Source organism: Anopheles coluzzii, chromosome 3, assembly GCF_943734685.1.
Source record: "Anopheles coluzzii chromosome 3, AcolN3, whole genome shotgun sequence".
Lineage (NCBI taxonomy): Eukaryota > Metazoa > Arthropoda > Insecta > Diptera > Culicidae > Anopheles > Anopheles coluzzii.
This window is the reverse complement of record NC_064671.1, coordinates 75550635-75569360: the sequence shown is the minus strand read 5'-3', so window position 1 is coordinate 75569360 and position 18726 is coordinate 75550635. Positions and strand designations below refer to the sequence as shown.

The 18726-nt window shown below is 45.3% G+C and overlaps 2 protein-coding genes across 4 annotated transcripts in view; one reads left to right on the top strand and one right to left on the bottom strand.

Moving 5' to 3' along the window:
• LOC120955076 (Ig-like and fibronectin type-III domain-containing protein 1) overlaps positions 1 to 18726 on the top strand; it is a 117751-nt gene that overhangs the window by 60743 nt on the left and 38282 nt on the right. For 2 of the 3 annotated variants that reach the window (XM_049609430.1, XM_040375577.2), the window contains one exon: positions 9562 to 9604. The exons of the other annotated variant lie outside the window; for it this stretch is intronic. The gene's annotated coding sequence lies outside the window, so the exon portion shown is untranslated. The remainder of the gene's footprint in view (positions 1 to 9561; positions 9605 to 18726) is intronic. 3 annotated transcript variants of the gene reach the window in all.
• On the bottom strand, positions 15817 to 17955 carry LOC120955078 (amyloid protein-binding protein 2-like). The gene has a single exon (XM_040375582.2). The coding sequence runs from the start codon at positions 17563 to 17565 to the stop codon at positions 16138 to 16140; it is 1428 nt and encodes a 475-aa protein (XP_040231516.2). The 5' UTR covers positions 17566 to 17955; the 3' UTR covers positions 15817 to 16137.

Below are 18726 nucleotides of genomic sequence, written 5' to 3'. Positions count from 1 at the left end.
GCGCTGGCACTGGCTGCAACCGACACCACCGTCATCGTCAGCGTTGCTCGTTACGTAAGAATTAGAATCGATAGAAGCTATTAAATCGCTTCCTCCCTCTAGCGCGGAGACATATCCGGCGGGCCCTACCCTACCCGTATAGCCCCATGCATCCGTTTATCCCACTCCCGAGCTTAAACGTGTGTAGTGATTTGACAAACTACTAAACAACCCACCCTGCTACACACACACACCGCCAAAGGGGAGATTGCGGTTAGCGCTTTCGTATGCTAATGCTGCGTAATCCGTTTTACCTTATACCTTGTGTGCCGGTTGGTGTCGCTTTTTGTCCTCTCGGAACTCCAGCCCGCTGGAACGCGTTTTTAAGGCGGGACGAGGAAAAGCGAATGAAACGGAAAACTAATTCCAAACACATCACACTCCAAACGGAGAGTGCAAGAGAGCAAACCGAGGCGGTTCTTTGCCGGACGACGACGTCGACGGCCGCTGTTGGAAGAAAACTTTGATTCGTGTTGACGCATTTCCACACGAAAGCATCCCGGGGACACTGTGGGCGAACAGTGCTTTGGAGTCACAGATTATGAAATTATGCAATATCGATTTGACACGACCAACGGCGTACGGCGGCTGGTTTCAGCAACGGAAACAATGATTCCGTTCCTTTTCGTACTCGCCAGCACAGGGCACAGGGTGGCTATTTTTCGCTGTGTGTTACTTCTCTTTTACATCCCCATTTCCATATTTGAGGATAACATATTTGTATGCGTTTTTTTGCTGTGTTTGCCCGCAGCCCAAACAGGTCAGAAAGGTAGAAGTCGGAAAGTTGGATCCTATACTGGTGTTGTGTCTGGGGCCGGCCGTTAACGTATGAAAATGATGTGATATTACAGTTTTTGGGAACACACGTAATGGCATTCCAAATTGGGTGCTGCTGCTGCTGCTGCAACTGCCCGGGCATTTCGGGTGTCCGCTGATTTGTAACAACGTACTCGAAATGCTAATCCTGAGTGGGTTCATTCCGTGCCCGGCGTTCAGTGCGTAATGGCGGTGTGCTGTAATTGGATTGATGGTGGAATAATTGTGACTGGGATTTGTTTTTACAATTCATAGGCTTTTATCTGGTTGAATTTATGAATCAATTAGGAGTAGGGAGTAATTTTACATACAATACAAATTGTTGTCCTCAGGGAATTTCACAAGCGGTGGTAATGAATAAAACGATTTTGAAAGTGTAGCTCTGAGTGATTGAGAGGTTCAATGTATTTTTGTTGTATCACTTGCCGTTTTGTAATGAATCTTCTTTGAACTTTGGGCTTTATTTTTATGTAGAATACTTTGCTATCAGGAGCGATAGATTCTGGTATTAGGGTATTCTTCTGGTATTGGGAACTTAAATCAATAGGAGTATGTTTGTGCTCTTGAAAATAAGAAACCAAAAAACCACATAGATTACAGGGTTTTTTACAATATTAGATAGGAATTTCAATGAAGATTGACATGCGAGGAGAATCGGTTGCTGAGGACTTTCAATAAACCATTGAGTTCTTCCCAATTATCATACGAAGATTCGGCTTCACGTCCATATGATAAGGACACTGACACTTGTAGTAATGTATGGACGTGGTTTCATTTTTTAGAAGAAATACGATAACTCGTATTCATTTAGTTGAATGCTATACAACGAAAAAAAGCCTTGAAAAAAGACCGACGATGACCGAATGACCGAAAAATGACTAAACGTTATAAGTTCAAGAGGACACTGTTTATTCATCCAAAACAAAAGTTAAACTAACTAATACAGCAATCTGATTGAATAAATTTATACTCTACTCTAATCCTTCAGTATTGCAAGTAGCTTTTTAGCTACAGTTGGATGTTACTTGATAAGTGAATAGGTTTCTTATATGCCTACAAGGAAGCTTATTTTCTGGAGCATTAAAGTTGCATTGATTTAAAACATCTCCGTTATGTCTTTTTTGTGTCTTTTCAACATTAAGTACAGAAAACTCTCTAGATGGTGAATCGTTATTCGAAGCGTTAAGTTACATTCGCCGTGGAGTATATTTATGCTGTATTACTTTGTATGAAAATCGTGATAAAAATTTCATTTGATAATCTTATGCTCTTGGCGAAAAGTCACAAAAAATTTTGTGCACTAGATGGAGGACATGCATTTTTGTCAGATTTTACAGATGTTGACATCAATGAGACCATTAAATACATTCACATTTGTGGAGTTTTCACAATAAAATAAATTAAGCGTTAGAGCTCGTTTTCTTTGGAATAAAATCGTTGGATACGTCTTAGTTTTTCAAATTTTCCAAAATAATCTCTTTCCGTCGTTAAGGAGATCAAAGATAGATAAAGCCTTGCTTGGGCATCGATGTCATTTGTTGTGCCCCCAGTACCGTATTTACCGTGTTTACAATGAGCAATACTTGCTCGAATTGAAACGATTTCTCAACTTCCTCAGCCATAAGGGGCAACCATTATGTGCTGCAATTCGCAAAGTCACTGCATCAGTAACCGTGTAGTATGGAACGTATACTTCCCAAACGCATCAATGTGCACTGCCAAACCAAAACGCGTAAAATTTGCAACAGCCGGTTTAGTGGTTGCACTTTGCTACACACTGCAGCGTTTGCCTTCCCGGGGTCATAACAGCCCATCATAAATGTGTGTTTCTGGTAGTGTTGCAATGGTAGCGGCGCTGGAACGGTGATGAGTTTAGGCTAGCCGAGACCCCCTGCCACGTTCATCCGTGTGCAATGTGACATTTTTTGCTTGCATGCGTGCGTGTGTGTTCATTCCGCGTCTAGTATGTATGCAATGAAGTTGCATTTTTTATTTCATTTTGCATGGTCCACAGCAAGGGTTGACGCAACCGGGCTCTCCCTCGTCGTCGCCCCCGTCTCTACTTGCCATCTTTGGATGGGCAAGTTTTATTAAGGTTCGGGGGGCAGTGCATCGGGCGAGTACATTGCACACTGTCGAGATATCACAACAGTGCTGCAATTGCTGGTATAATTTGTGATGGCCACGACGCTAAACGATGGCGCTGTGGTTATGGTGCCATTTCAGTTTATGTTAAAATTAAGCACTTTTTAAGCAAAAGTCATCTACCCCAAAGTTTGTGAAGAGTTCAAGATTCTCCCCGGCACTTGTTACTCCTTCTTGTTGCAAATTAAATTATGCCGCTCCACCATCTTTTCACATCTACCGCTGGAATCAAAAGTTCAAGCCGCTCCAAATATTAGCAAGCACGTGCCACGGGGAGCATCGAATGCCACGCTAGTTGACGGCGGCTGATGATGGTGACCGAGCAAAGAGATAAAATCTACGATAATGATCCGGAGGCCTCGTCCGTGGGTAAGCCAGCGTATCTCAACGATTCGGTGGCATTCAAAACTAGTACACAAGCTCGATTTCTTCACTCCGGGGTGAACGGCGGTCCCTTCCGATGATGCTACTTCTACCGGCCCGCTCCAATACTTGAAGCTTTGCGCCCATTCAATCTATCTTTCCGATCACGAGCCGCAGCAGAAACAGCTGATTGCGTGTTCGTGCGCGTGAATTTAAATGAAATTAAAACGGTCTTCGGCTGTCGTTAGAGCCGAGGTTAGAGGGAGTGTGCACCGCAACGGATACAAAGTATCGGTCTGGGCTAGGTTCTTCAGAAGATGGAGCCGTGCAGAGGGCAACCTCTTCTATCCCATTCCTGCGCTGCATTTGAGCAAGGCACGCACGAACACTGCCGATGTTGTTCCCATTGACGGTTTTACATGCTGTTGGCTAATTGGGCTTCATGTGATGTGGTTGTTACGACGATGTGTGTGTGTGTGTTTTGTCTCGATCTCTGTAGCAGTTTGATCGACTACCGTGACACCCGGTCGCTCGCTAATTTGTGTTGCCTACCTGGGAATGCAGCTTTATTTATTACCCGGAAGGGACGTGCTGTGGCCCGCTGGTAGACGCACTTCCAACTAATATGTTGTGCAGAATGTAATAAAAACACACATACGCAGAGTCAATAGTAGTGTGTTTTATCGTTGAGGCAACTCCTACATCGGTTGGGACAGAATGACAAATGAGTAACGTTATGCGGGTTAACAATTGATATTGATTAGCTGCAATCTATATTGGAGTTCCGCAGTCAGCAGCCACAGTAAAACAAAAACGAATGTCACAATTAATGAATAGTCACAATATTCGTTAGGATTTATTCATTCGTCCTCGCGAAAGCGATGAAGCAAAAACAATGGATTATTTACAATGTAACACAGCATTAAAGTTTGCTTATTGAATGAATCATAAATAGATCACAAATAGGAAAGTAAAAACTAGGATCACGATGTGCTAATTAGAAGCATTTTTTTTCTATATGTTTAATACCTTTCTACTATTTAAACCAATACCAACCGATCGGTGTGCCATCGATATTAAAAATACTGTACAATCAGTATAATAATATTTTTAGTTATGTTAAACAGTGTTAACAAAGAAAGGATTGTGCATTCAAAAATGACCTGTTTTTGGCTGGCTGTTGAAAGAGATAGCTAAGAGATATAGTTTCTTTCCATGGACATCCTTTGAAAGATAGTTTTTGAAGTTTAGTTGCAAAAATCAATCTACGACCTTGCGAGGTACCTTTCATCAGTTTTCTGGAATTTCCGCCATGGCGGACGAAGACATGCATGTAGGCATGTGTTAAGATCTACCTTCCATTTGTATCAATTCTTCCTCAGTTTTCGCGACAAAATTGTTGTATTGGAGCTGTTGGATCATGTTGGTTCAGGAAAATTCAATAAGACGCAGCCAGGGGATGTTGCACCGGTTTGCAGACTTGGATGTTGTATCGAAACTCGACCGAGATTCGTATGAAATGTTCGGATTGGCGTTTTCCTTTGGCTCAGGTCGCTCAGGGTCGTCGGCCATTCGGAACCAGGCATTCTTTCGATGCTCTGACTGTTGTCTAATGCTGCCAAGATGTTGTAGATGCCCGAACAAGCTTATACGACGTACACAAACTGCCGCACGGAGTCCGTTTTAGACGCTACGGGGTGCAGTTCTTCGATCACGCACGAAGTTGCCTCACTGTTTTGGCCATCCCGGGTAGAGTTCGACTGAAAGAGGTATCAAATTTGGTTTACTGATTCATGGGATACTATTATTGAAAGTGGAATTAGCATTTCATTAATGAGAGCTAAGGTGAACCCCTGAAAAATCGACAATTTTAAACATTTTTTTAGATATAAACGATAATTTCTTCAAAGCATTATTTTAGTTGATAATTAGTTTTGATTGATCTGTCTCCATAAGAGATTCAAACTTTCGATGGACCTGTTTCTAGACCGTGTAGACAACCAAACCCCATAGTCTGCTTTAACTCATTGCAAATAAAATTGAAATTATTCTCCCAATAAAGCCTAGCCCACGTATATCTGCCTAAAAAAGAATTTTCGGCTATAACATCTGTAACGCCACAGTATTTGCAGTGTTTCGTTTTTTTGCCGTCTAAATTTGCCACGATCTTGTTACAAAAATCATCATACAATGGACAGTGTATGTTTACCACGGCGCCTTTAAAAATATAACCTCGCACATATGCAAACACTGCGCGCGTGCACAGTTGAAAAAATGCATCTTTTCCTGTGCTGTGCGATTGTAAAACTTCTCTCCAATTTCTAGACAAACTTGCAGTACACCAAACAACAACAACTCACAAAAAAACCCTCTGCTGCAACTTAAATATAGGTTATCCATTTTTGCACCAAGCTGTGCATGTACGTGGTTGTTTTAGTTTTTTTGTCATCTTTATTTTCCGCTTTCTTTTGCTCCAACGATTTAAAAAAAAAACAAATACTAATCCTTCGCTCACAACCTGTCGCGCTGAAAACAGTCACCCGCCGGAGGAAGTAGCGTTAGTTAAGGTGTTTATTTGAGCGGAAAACGCGTAGACGGCGACGCATGGTTTGGGCAGGGTGGTGGTGCGGTATGCTGTGCCAGCAGTTTTGTTTGTTTTTTTTTTCGCGCTCCGTACGATGCTTTCCAATGATGCTCGTTTAGAATGCTCGTCGTCGAATAAAAGCGCGCCGCCAACTTTTATACCACAGTTTTGTGCTCCGTGCTTTTGTTCGTGTTGTCTCCCCTGTTTGTGTGTGTGTGTGTGTGTGTGTGTGTGTGTGTGTGTGTGTATGTGTGTGTGTGTATAAGTTGTTCTGTTGGTTGGTGCGCACACGGAGATGGAAATTATTTTCCTTACAACAATCATCCATCATCCGTTCGAAGAGTTACCTTGCAGGAGCTGTTCTCTTTCTTTCTGGTGCGTCTTTTGCTGAAGTGGATTCCCCCTGGGAGGACAAAATTGTACCCGATTTAAATTGCAAATGCTAAGACGAGTCGGATTAGGCGTATTTTCTTTGCATTAAGACTTTTGATGGTTTTTTTTTTGTATCAATAAGTAGTGACAAAAGCACTGAAAGCAATTGCTCAACATGCAGTTGGCAAATGAAAAAGTTCAACTTGAGCAACATGTAGGAAAAAGCACCACACTTACCTACATGTTTCAGTTTCTGTGGTGTTCTTTGTACAAAGCTTTGCGAAGGAGCTTTCCACCCGTTGCCCATAGCAATGTCAATTACTTTCCCCCGTTTTTATCTTATTTTTTCAGGACGCTCAAAATAAACCCTTTCCCATTTTACGGTCTCTCTTCCCCATGTTGCACTCTCCGTTTTCCGTTACAATTGTTTACGTATGTTTACCATAAAAAAAGTTAACGAATCTGCTAAAGCATCCAAATCCTTCCTTTCTTCAGCGTGCGTCGTAAAAAAAGTTGATATTTTAAGCGCCTTTTCATCTCCATCCCTGTTCCTTTCCCGTACACACACACACACCGGTACTGGAAATCCTCAAAACCTAATTAACGACCCTCTTTTTCTGCAAAGGATGCATAAGACTCCCCGGGACGGGATCCCCGCCAACCGGAAGGTGAAACTCTATCCCTACCGTTGTCGTGTCATTACGAGTGCGAGTAATCGCTGCGGCCGATCCTTGCTCTGCGTTCAACTGGAAATATATATATTAAAAAAACATCAAACAACTTCCGGAAGAAAAAGCCTGTCACCTGGTCTAGTTGTTCCTTGTCTCTTCTGCGTACTCATCGGTCCTTCTCTTCCATGCCATCATTAGAATATGGGACACTGACGAGAGAGGAATTCAATGTACGGCAACGACTTGTATCACCATTTTGCTGTAAATTATTTCAACCGATTAAAATCCTCTTCAACTTTACTGTTTTCCAGCTTCGCCCCACACTCAATGTGGTACTGTCTGATTTTACTCCACCGTTCGTTAGCGTGTGGTATCACCATTTCGTTGTCCCTTGCTCTCCTTTCCCGCGCGTGTGTGTACAACCGTGAACATCAAAAAACCCACAAAATCTGTACCACAGAGGCTTTACTGCTGCGTGTTGCTGCGCTGCTGCTGCTACCGCTCCGTTTCGCTCCGGTACCGGAAAAGAGATGGTTGGAAAAGCTTCTTCCACTTGTCAACCGGAAGTGGAATTTCTGGTCGCTCACCACCACCATTTCGTTTCCTGCTTCTGTGTCGTTTTATCACAGGGAAAAGTTTGACTCATCGTTTGACAAATTTAAATTGCATTGCAGAGGTGGGGGTGGGAGAGGGGGTTTTGTCAAGACACTGGCTGTTGCTACTCGTCCGTAACCACACGGCGGAGGAAGAGAAGTGCTATTACCCAGTGCGCCATCACATTCACGCATTTAACGGCGCTCTCTTCGCGTTTGCCTTCAGAGGTTCTTCCCCTTATGCTAGCGCGATGCTGCTTGCCGTTCGAATAATGATGCTCTAAATACCTTCCTCTTTGAAGGAAGGTGTGAGAGTGCTCTCGTTGAAAGATGCGATCTACACGTCGTATGAAGTGGGGAAGGTTGAATCGGATCGATAGGTATCTTTGACGAAGAGTGGTGTACGTTTCGTATTTTTCCCATTGTGTAGCGTATTTTGGAGGAAGAAATAAAGTGCTTAAATTTGTTATAAAAATGTCTTACCATATAGCACTAAAGTTGATACAAAACGAGCCACCCGATGTAGTGCTGCTCTCACTTCATGCGATTTGTGCTAACCGCCCGAAGGTATGCAATCGGTAGAACGGGCGAAATTAGAATCGTTCCGTGCTAGCATGACGCCGAAGTTAGAGGCGAAAGAACTACGTTTGTTTCCAAAGTCTCTCACTAACTGTATCAACAACAACGTGAAGCCGAAGCCGGCCGAAAAAAACATCACTATAGTGTCGTCTCTATTTTAAAAATAAACATTTATTTTCAACTTCTTATCGAACTCCCCTCGGGGCCGATCCTGTTTGCTGACACTTATCAATTCAAAAACTCATCACTACATTAGCTCCCGACAACACCGTTCGCGGGAGGCAAACAGCGTGATACTGCACTGTTGATGGGGTTGGCTGCCGTAAAACCAGGAAATCTTTCCGCCACTCGTAAGATCACGTACCTCTTTCGGCGAGCGCAGAGACGATGAGGCGCACGCGGCGTTCTCGCTGCTTTTCTGCTCCCGGACGAGATTCTACCATTGCTGATGGTTGCATCTCATCCCGGGGCCGCTTTTGTCCCGTGAAGACGTGTTCCACGTACAGCACGTAGCTTCCTGCTCATGCTGCCACCGTGTGGCGCGGGTGTGTCCGTTAGTTGAAGGGCGTTATGGCGATGCGTATGTGCACATTAACATTCATACGCTTTGGCGGTGCCGCCAGCGATGGATCTGCTTTTGCAAGACCTTCAGCTGGCCTTTAAAAACGTTTAATGCATTAATAATGCGCGCCGGTGAATCATAAAACAAATAAGTGTTTTATAGACGAATCCCGCGTTTACCGTGCGCACACGAATGGCGAAAAATGTCGGAAGCGTGCGAACAGGCGCGTCATCGGACGCAAAACAAGCCGGGAGCGAACTTGGTCGCTGCTGGCCGCCACCAGATGCAATGCCTTCACGTTACACGCGTGTGACGCCGCTTTTGCCATTGCCGCCGATAGATCAGCTCCACAAAGTAATGTTGCTGCTGCTGACCACCCGGCACACTGACCGATTGGACAGGGAAAGTGAATAAAATCAACCATCCGGAGCGTGAACAAAGCATTACAACAGCAAAAAAATGCCGATGCTCTGAAGTATGTTTATGAGCGCAACATTACGGTAATCGGTGCGTGCAGGATAGCAGAAAAAAAGAGGCTCTCCAAAACAGCTCAACAAATATGTAAAGTATGGCTGAAAAGGGAAAGGTTATTGTTTGGTTTAATCTAAACGCCACACCGCCGATGTGTAGTGCTGTTTTTGCGTGATGATGGATGATGAGGCGCGGCGGCGTTCGTTGCACTTGAGGCGAGTTGAATAGCTTTGGTATTATCGTAACGTTACGATGGACAGCTGATTGCAAATGCAAATCAAATGCACTTTAAATTTTCAGTAATAAAATCAAAGTTTAAAACATGCAAAGCTAATTTTTTTCCTTTCACTTTTTTTTAACTTGCAGATATTGACAGCGATTCCAGTTACCACTTTAAGTCAAGCTCTATGTAAGTATTAAGATTTTGTGGAAATATGAACAATATTGGATAGGTTTTTTTTATTTGGCTGGTAATTTTTACCGTAATATGTTTATAAATGGGAAATGCGTCGATTGATAGAAAACTAATCACGAAAAAAAATAGAACGAAAAAAGAAAACATTTAATGCAACATTTGATTGCTTTGACTGCTGTGAACTTTGAATTCAATTTTAAATGTTCATTTTCTGATTCGACAAAATAGATAATTTAAAAAAGATAGAAAGAAAAAATTGTCGGCTAGTGGGCTTGGCTTTCAGTGACTTATTTACTACCATATCAGGATAGTCAGTCCTACGTATGGCAGCACGGTTCATTTGGGGCTTGAACCCATGACGGGCATGTTGTTTAGTCGTACGAGATAACGACCGTACCACGAGACTGGCAAAAGCCAATTTGTGACGTTGTTTTAACGCGAATCAAATACTAATAAGTTCATTGCAGGTAAATAAGTAAGTGAACACCATTAAAAAAGTAAAATTAACAGCTTCAAATCTCCGTTTTGTATCACTGGTTATATTGATATCCACGCTCAATTAATCGCACAATTGATGGGCCAAATTCTTCTAAAATGTAAGACTCTTATTCTACTAATAACATGCGTGTTTGAACTACATATCTCCTGACATTCCTTCATATTCATAATTATTCTCTTCGAAGCTGTACCGAAGCCAGCTACCACATAGCGGAGGACACGAACGACGTTCAGATTGCACTTTTTTGTACGAAAGTCATTAAAGACTGCGTTATTTTGATGAAACTTATTCAATTTTATACCTTTTCACAAGAAAATGATGCTTAAAACACATATTAACACTTTAGATTGAGACAATAATAACGAGAAGTCCGATTTGTTCAGCTGTAAACTACGCACTACGACCAAAACGACAGTTGTCAACAAAACATCCATGGTATACTGCGATGTTTGGTGCACCGAAGATAAGTTGTACCAATTATGGACTTAAATGCAAAAATGCATTAAATCAGGGGCCTCCAAACTTTTCAGCCCGCGGGCCGCATTGCTTAAAAAATCACTATGTTGAGGGCCATTTAATGTTACCTATAACTGATGAGTGAACGTTTAAATCTCATTTTTATAACAAAATACTAACGATACTTGAACAGATTCGTGTTACTAAAGCTTGATTTTTGTTTAAGAAATGTAAAAAAATACAATTTCTTTTGAAAAAGTCAAAATAACCTAATATTTATTCTAAAGCTGGCAAAGTCATCGGGCCGCATTTTAAGCTCTTGAGGGCCGCATGCGGCCCGCGGGCCGTAGTTTGGAGACCCCTGCATTAAATGTTGGTCAATTGTAATGTAAATACGTTAAATAACTAATATTTTCCACCAAAACGATGAGTTTAAGATAAAATTATCGTTTGGTGCTTGAAAATCGATAATATCCTACAGTGCTACTCTTAGCAAAATTGTAAGAGATGCCAAACATCTTGGCAACACTTTTTAAAAGGGTAATTTATAACAAACAGAAGTGGCTAGCACGGAATTAATGAAAGCACTAATGTTTTAAATTAATTATATTTTAAATAAAAAAATCATCTGTGGATGTAGTATGCAAATTGATTGTTTTAGATCGAAAATAGTGTTCGTTATAGCCTTGATTGGTGCTGTAGCCACAATTGTTACACTTTCCCTACTGTAAATTAACAAGTCCATTTTCTATATCTATAAACTGATAATTTCATACCAAGTTGTTTACAAAGTTGTTTACGAATTTTTGTCCGATGCTGAACTCTATGGCCTCAGTAAAGTTTTCAAAAACATCGAAAATTTTGATAACATTCTACATTTTTTGAAATTTATACTATCAGTTTTATTATCAAACTATAGTTTTGCTATAAATTACTGAAAGGTCCGACTTCTCATCATTAGCAATTGGTATGATAGGAGCTACAATACACAACCATCACAATATACGGCCGCAATCGGTGTTGCTTTGCGCTCGTACTTTACAATGTCCGTTGGGTAAGCGACTGTGCGGCGAAATGTGTAATGCGGATTGCATAGCTAGCAGAATGCACAAGTACAGTGGTTGGCTGCTATGAAGCTTTTCAATGGCATGCGTACTGTTATGAACATATCGTAATCGGTGTGGTGTGTTTTTGTTATTGATTATTTTCTCTCTTTTAGGCTTCATATCTATTTGCAAAGTATTGTAAAATGTGTACCTTTACATTGTATCATTTGCAAATCAGCCACCATTGTGCTTGCATGATGATAAAACACACCTTTCCCCGTGTTATACATGAGAACCTTCGAGCTCTTACCGAAGTTGCAGTTGCTCAATCGTTCTACGCAAAACAAAAGCGACTCCCGTCCGGTTCTGCGGCTTGGAATCGATCCAAACTTTCAAAGAAACAGGATACAATATGCATCATCTCCTCGCTGCCCTTGGACGACCCCTCCCCTCGCTGCGGTCAAATCGACTAGGTTATGAAGTGTCCGGAACCGTCACTGACGAAGACACGGAACTCCCCCCGGCGCGCACACACACACACGACCTCATCGAGGTTCTTATTCTGCGGGTGAACGCAAACCGATGATTGTGCAACGAACCATGCCCCCAATATCCCTCAACTGCCTTCCCGAAGGCACCCGCCCGTCATCACCGCACGCGATATGTGTGGAACGCCCCTGCGCGGGGTGAACGCTGACGGGAATTAAATTATTCAACGGGAGAGCGGGAATAGCGAACACACTGCATCGTTGCATCTCGGTCGATGGACGTGGAGGATGGTGCTGGGTGCCCGGCGAGAAACGCTTCGTTTCCCACAGGCAGGCGCGCGCGGGTGGGATGCATCAAATCATCTGATGCAACTTTCGATGATTATTGGCACAAACGGTGTGCTGGGTTTGTTTGGCAAAGCTCGACAAACTGCGACGCATTCCAGGGAGGAAAGATATATGGGCCACGTGCGAGCTTCAAACGCCCTTAGGCACTATTGCGCTTCAGCTACTGAAGGGTGGATGTTGTTGTTGTTTGGCCCCGATCTTTAAGAACGATGAATGTGGAACGTAACCGAGCAAACGAGTAACGAAATAGTTTAATGCAGCACACAAGCATTCTAAAAACTACCACCTTGGAGAACGTTGAAACATTTTGAAGCACTGTACCACTGTACCATATAGGTACCATCGAACCCACGATGCAAGCGCGTTCATCCGATTATGTGATTTAACTCCAAACGAGCGACTGAATATTCCGTGCCCAGGCGCAATTAGTCCGACCGACTAGTAGCCTCTGGGCATTGGCCCCTACTCTCTCGCTCTCTGTTCCTTCCACTAAAACTTTTCAAAGTTCATTCCACCCGCGTCAAACGGAAGCCAGAATCATGGATGGGGTCGAATCGTTTAAATTTCCGTCACACGCACTCGCATCTCTTCCTCCAATTTCCTGCCAGTGACTCTATCGGACTACGCGGCAAACTAGCATCAGAACCGCTTCCAGGCTTACCGGGGTGTTGTGGGGTGGAGTTCACCGATTGCAACCACCACCCCAATTCCCGTGTTAGAGGACGTTACCCAGCCCCATTTCGATTAGCCTAATTGTTATTCAATTTAATCATCCCACGAATTGTGACCATTTCGTGGCAGGCGGTAGGTTAGGTTAGGCGAGGACGATAACACACTTATCGCGAGTTAAACCATCACTGAGTTTGGGGGAGGACTTTTTTGGCGCTGTTGTTGCTCTGCAGTTAGTGGTTGCGTCCTGTCGTGTCCTCAATTCGGTGGTTTTCTGCTGAAATTGAATGTCCGAAAAGCTATAGACGTTCGTTCCCTGCTTCCCATGGTCGCTGGTGCGGTGTGATATTTCATCGCAGTTTGATTGATGGTGCACTGACGTTGGCTTTAATTTGCATAAACCACGCTAACCGACCCGTGGCCACTATTAAATGCCACAAAAAGGGGATGGAAACTGCACGTGAAGCAGCAGTTGCATTGAATCGCATCTAACGGATCGGCGTTAGGGCGCAGGGATGGACAGTGATGAAAGCTCCTCTCCCCCTATGAGACGATAGAACTGAATGGATAGACCAGATGGAATGGAACCCTTTTTTGCAGTTTGTTTGCTATTCAAACCGGTCGGGTCTGCATCGGGGGATATCATTTCTCACAGATGTCACTGGAACAGACGAACTACAAACACTTCATGTACTACAAATATCTGTCTGCTTAGGGAACTTAATCTCTCGACCTCTAATCATCTGTGCACATTGCAAGCAGGCGTGGTAGCACATAATTTAAACCTAATTTACCGAACTGCATTCGCCGGTAGCACCGATTCAGGGCATAACGCCTGGAGTGGTCTTATTTGCGGGGCTGCGAAATTGAATTATTATAACCACAGCGTTCGGTAGCGGTAATTAAAACGATACCGCCGGCAAGGAAAAAGTTAACGCATTCCGGACCAAAAAGTTAGTTTCAGCTTCCGGGCTACTCCCGCGTGGACGACAGGAGGTCGCTGGTACCGGGTGACCTTTTCCAAAGTGATCTCGTTACTGCGCAAACCTGCTGCCCGGTCTCACCGGTGTACTTTGCGCTTCGAGCAGTTGGCAGTTTTTGAAACTTTTCAGGGCGGGGTGGACTCTATACGGGGACATTGAGAGCGATACAGGACCAAACGCGTAGGGGCATAGGGTGGTGAATAGTTTAGTGAACATCGAGACACATAGCAAACAATGCACACGAGCGTCGTATCAAGCGAGAGAGGTCAGTCAGAATGCGATAAACTAGAAGGTTGTTTGCAACATTGTTTGGCAGGACAAAAGTATACTGAATTACTGTTGCTTCGAGGTAAAAGCAACAGTGGACACTATTATTTACAGCTGATATGAATCATTGTATCAGGTAACTGTGCAACTGTGCTTCAGAATAGTTCGTGGAGTTGAGCAAATGAGTACCTTGAAAAATTCGTAAAGGAATTTCATACACATTGCACTTAATCCATTTTATTGAAAGCTACTTACTAAAATCTTGTTAGTAAAAAAGGCATGTCTTCAAGTGGGCTAAGGCTTACACATTTTACCAAGAAACATGTAACAAACATTTCAACGCGTTTACACCAAATGTTCAAGATTCTAAATATTAAAACAGAGGACTACAAAGAAAGACATCTCTGCATAAGGTCCATCTATAAATTAAGTACAACTACGTTTCTAATTCCGTTACAAAAACCTAAATAACTGCAAATGTTTAATATCTTCGTCAGCAAGGATCTAAAAATGTTATAAATTTAGTTTTGTTGTTATTGAAACTTAATTGCTCTTGATCACGTTGGATTACCCTGCAAGACAAGGAAATAAACACATTTACATTTTATCTAATTCTTCCATAGAATTATTTTAAACAGACATTCTTCTTAAATTGAATATTTCATTGAAATTACTTATCTTGATTGAGTATAAATTTTAGGCTGTATTTCTGTATTTTAGGCTGTATTTAGGCTGTGAATTGTAGGCTGTAACAGTTTGAAATTACTTTTGTAAATGTTCATTAAAATATCGTTTATTATAACAAATATTACTATTGTCAAAAGACTATGAATATATTTTCCATAAATGGAAAATTTAATTTCTGTTAAAGAAACATTCAATCGTAAAAGCATGCATATGGTAGCCATTATGCCCCGGGCGCCCGTATTGTCCATATTGTCTATAGTTCCTAGTCTCCAATCGAACTTCGCCGACACTCAAAAGTGGTTTAAGGTGCTTATGCCTTCGATACTCCTGGGTGTGTGTGTGTGTGTGTGTGTGTGTGTGTGTGTGTGTGTGTGTGTGTGTGTGTGTGTGTGTGTGTGAGTGTGTGTGTTTAAAAGAAACTCAAAAGCAAAAGTAAACCCAAGAAGCTGAAGGTTATCTTCACAATCCCACCAATCCCCCCGTATCAACACACAAGTGCAAATTGTGATCTTCACCTCTTTCAGACCAACCTTGGCCGGATGCCCGCGCTGGTGTGAGTGTGTATGGGCACGTCACATAAGAAGGCCAGGTAAAGGTTGTTCGCGAAAAAAAAAAAGAAGGAGCAAACTGACGTCGACCGAATATCACAACACGGTGCTTGAAGCGCGCCAACTTCTCTCGAGTGACGTTGATGAATTGATGTTCGAGAGGGCAAACTACTTCGGAGGATCAATAGAAACACAAACCAAACACACATGATAGATTTTGATTATTGAACAGTAAAAAAACATGCTTTTTTATTTTTCATCTTAAAATCGACGAATCTTGTATATAGCCTCGCGAGAACCATCATCGCAAAATGGGGATTAATACGGCGAGGCGACGACGGGGGTAGCACATACTTCTTAAACACTATATCTCGACACGTGGCACACACAGACGACTAAACTAAATGCTGTAACAGTTAAAAGTCTTGGGTTTCGGAGCGCATCGGGCTCCACACAACACACTCTAGTTCTGCTTCTTTTAATTCGACAGGGCTTCAGGTGAGGGCGGTATGATGGCACGAGCCCGGAGCACGCCGCTAGCCGCTGCAGGCAAGCCCGTCACGCTCGAAGGACGAGTCCAGCTCGAAGAACTTCTCTTTGATCTCGCGCAGCGTGAAGGGATGGAAGTCGCGTTCGCGCGACGGTTGACTTTCTTTGGTGTCCCGGCGCTGGTCCGGTCCGCGCAGGATCAGATCGCGCGTACGCTCCAGCTGCTCCCGGACGCGGCGACTCGCCGGCATCAGCTGGCTGGCCAGCTCGAGCGCCGTCTCGGCATGCCGCAGCGCCATATCGAACCGGCCGGTCGTGTGGGACCGCAGATAGAGACAGTGGGCGAGGTAGCCCTCGAGCACGACGGCGTGCGGGCTGAGCAGCCCGTACACGCGCCCGGTCACGTCCAGACACTCGGTGAACGCGGTGATCGCGGGCAGGATGGCGTTCATGCGCAGCAGCACGAACCCGTACTGCTGCAGGACGTCCGCGTACTTGCGATGCAGGCCGCCGTACTCGGTGCGGGCCCGCTGCACCGCCTGGCTGATCAGCATGTTGGCCAGGTCGTGGCGCTCCTTCGCGACGCAGAACAGCGCGATCAGCTGCAGCACGTCGATGACGTCACCCTTAGCCGGTGCGTCGTCCCCGTCGGCGGCGGAGGCGAGCGCCCGCAGCGCCCACTGGTGGCAGCGGTCGTAGTCCTGCACGTGGTAGTAGTAGCTGCCGAGCTGCAGGTACGCCTTGACTAGGGGTAGTTGGGGGGCCGACTCGCCGACCTGCTGCAGGAACGCGTGCAGCCGCTGCACGGTGTGGGAGGCGCGCGCCGTCAGGCAGGCACCGATTTGGGCACGCAGCAACCGCACCAGACACTCCAGCTGCAGGGCGCGGGTGGCGGGCGGTACCAGCAGCCCGAGCAGGTCCTGCGCGAGCGCCAGTACCTCGGCGCCGCACCGGCACCAGCCGGCCTCGTACAGGTAGTCGCCGAACCGGAGCGACTCGAGCACCCGCGCCCGGATGCGCGGCTGGTCGCGCGTTTCGCCCTTGCACAACGACGCCACGCACAGCTCGGTGCGCAACATATCACAGTAGTTGTGGGCCAGATCGCGCAGGACGGCGGGCCGGCCGGCGGTGCGGGCCGCCTCCCGCAGACACTTCTCCAGCGTGTCGTAGTCCGGTGCGTACCCGTTGAACAGCTTCATAAACAGGACCGGATCGGTGAGCTCGTCGCGCAGCATGCCCCGCAGCTCGGGATAGCGGCACATGCGGTCGAGGATGGGCGTCAGCAGCGGGGCCGGCAGGAACTGCAGCTGCATCAGCCGCTCCTCGCTGCACTGCTGCTGCTGCGTCCGCGTCCTGCGCACGCTCTCGACGAACGCGTGGACGCACGTTTGCTGCAGCGAGGGCGAGTTTTCCGGCACGATCCGGATGCCACTGAAGCGGGCCTTGTGCATCGTTTGGAACAGTTCCGAAATCATGCTGTGTGTGGGTGTTTTGAAGCGGGGGCTTGACACTGATTTCACTTTGCTCTCATGCACACCAAAGGCACTTTTCTTGGCACAGTTTTTCACTCTACTTGGTGGCAGATGTTCACCTTAACGCCTTTCACGTAAACTCACAAACATCCAAAGTAATGTCTCCTACGTATGGAATCTGTACGTGATTGTAGCTGGTACAGCGCACATGCAATCACGAGGATCGGAAAGATGTAAAAACGGCTTTACAAAATGGTCGCCCGGGTTTCGATCTCCGGCAGCAACCTTCAGCTCGCTGGGAATTCAACAAACAAACTGACCTTTCGAGCGCCGTCCGTACTACGCTTTATACTGACGCGTTTGGTCTCACGATCCCGCTCACGGTTCCGATCCTACCCTCACTCACACACCTACACACACACACACACACACACACAGGGACAAAAGTTGTTTACAAGAAGCGGTCCAGCAGGTCCGGCGCGCTCTGTGCCTGCTGTGTGCTGTGCCGGTGACGCGCCTCCGCCATTTGTCATCTCGTTCGCACGCGCACGCCCGCGTGTGCTCTCGCTTCTTCCTGCGTGCGTTCGAACGGAATGATCGATACCCGTCGGTACCTGCGCGGAGCACGATCGTGTAAACAAGCAATGGCCAGTCACGCACACCAACAAAGCGCGGGGTCTGTGTTACATGCGACACGCACATTACTGCCGGGCGCGCTGTAACTGCACGATCGCATGAAGGGCCCATGGTCCAGCGGGGCGAGCGGGGCTGTGTCGGTGGTAATGCGGGGGTGAGTACGGATATGGACAATCTCGTTTATCCTCTCTGCTTTTGTTGTCTTGTTTTGTGTATCCGTTCTCTTGCGGATCGATGTAGTCCGTTCATCTGTGTGAGTGTGGCGTTTGTTTATTGTGCTGCTGCTGCTGGTTGCTGGTGCGGACCAACACAACATGCGCGCTCATGTGGAATTTTTCGGACCCAAATTCGGTAAACAAGATTACCCCATGCCGGGGGAGAGGGTCAAAGCACTGTGTGCCACCAGAGCCGCACGGATTTGGCTCTGGGGCGCAAAAACGCATGGCCGTGACTGCTCGCATGATAGCATCGCCGAGCGCTGTGATTTTGCAGATTTATCTAATATCTGAAGGCGTGGCGCGTATTCCA

What these genes read in the sequence shown, in the direction of transcription:
- LOC120955078 (XM_040375582.2), bottom strand. Translation starts at nt 17,565, where the DNA reads ATGATTTCGGAACTGTTCCAAACGATGCACAAGGCCCGCTTCAGTGGC.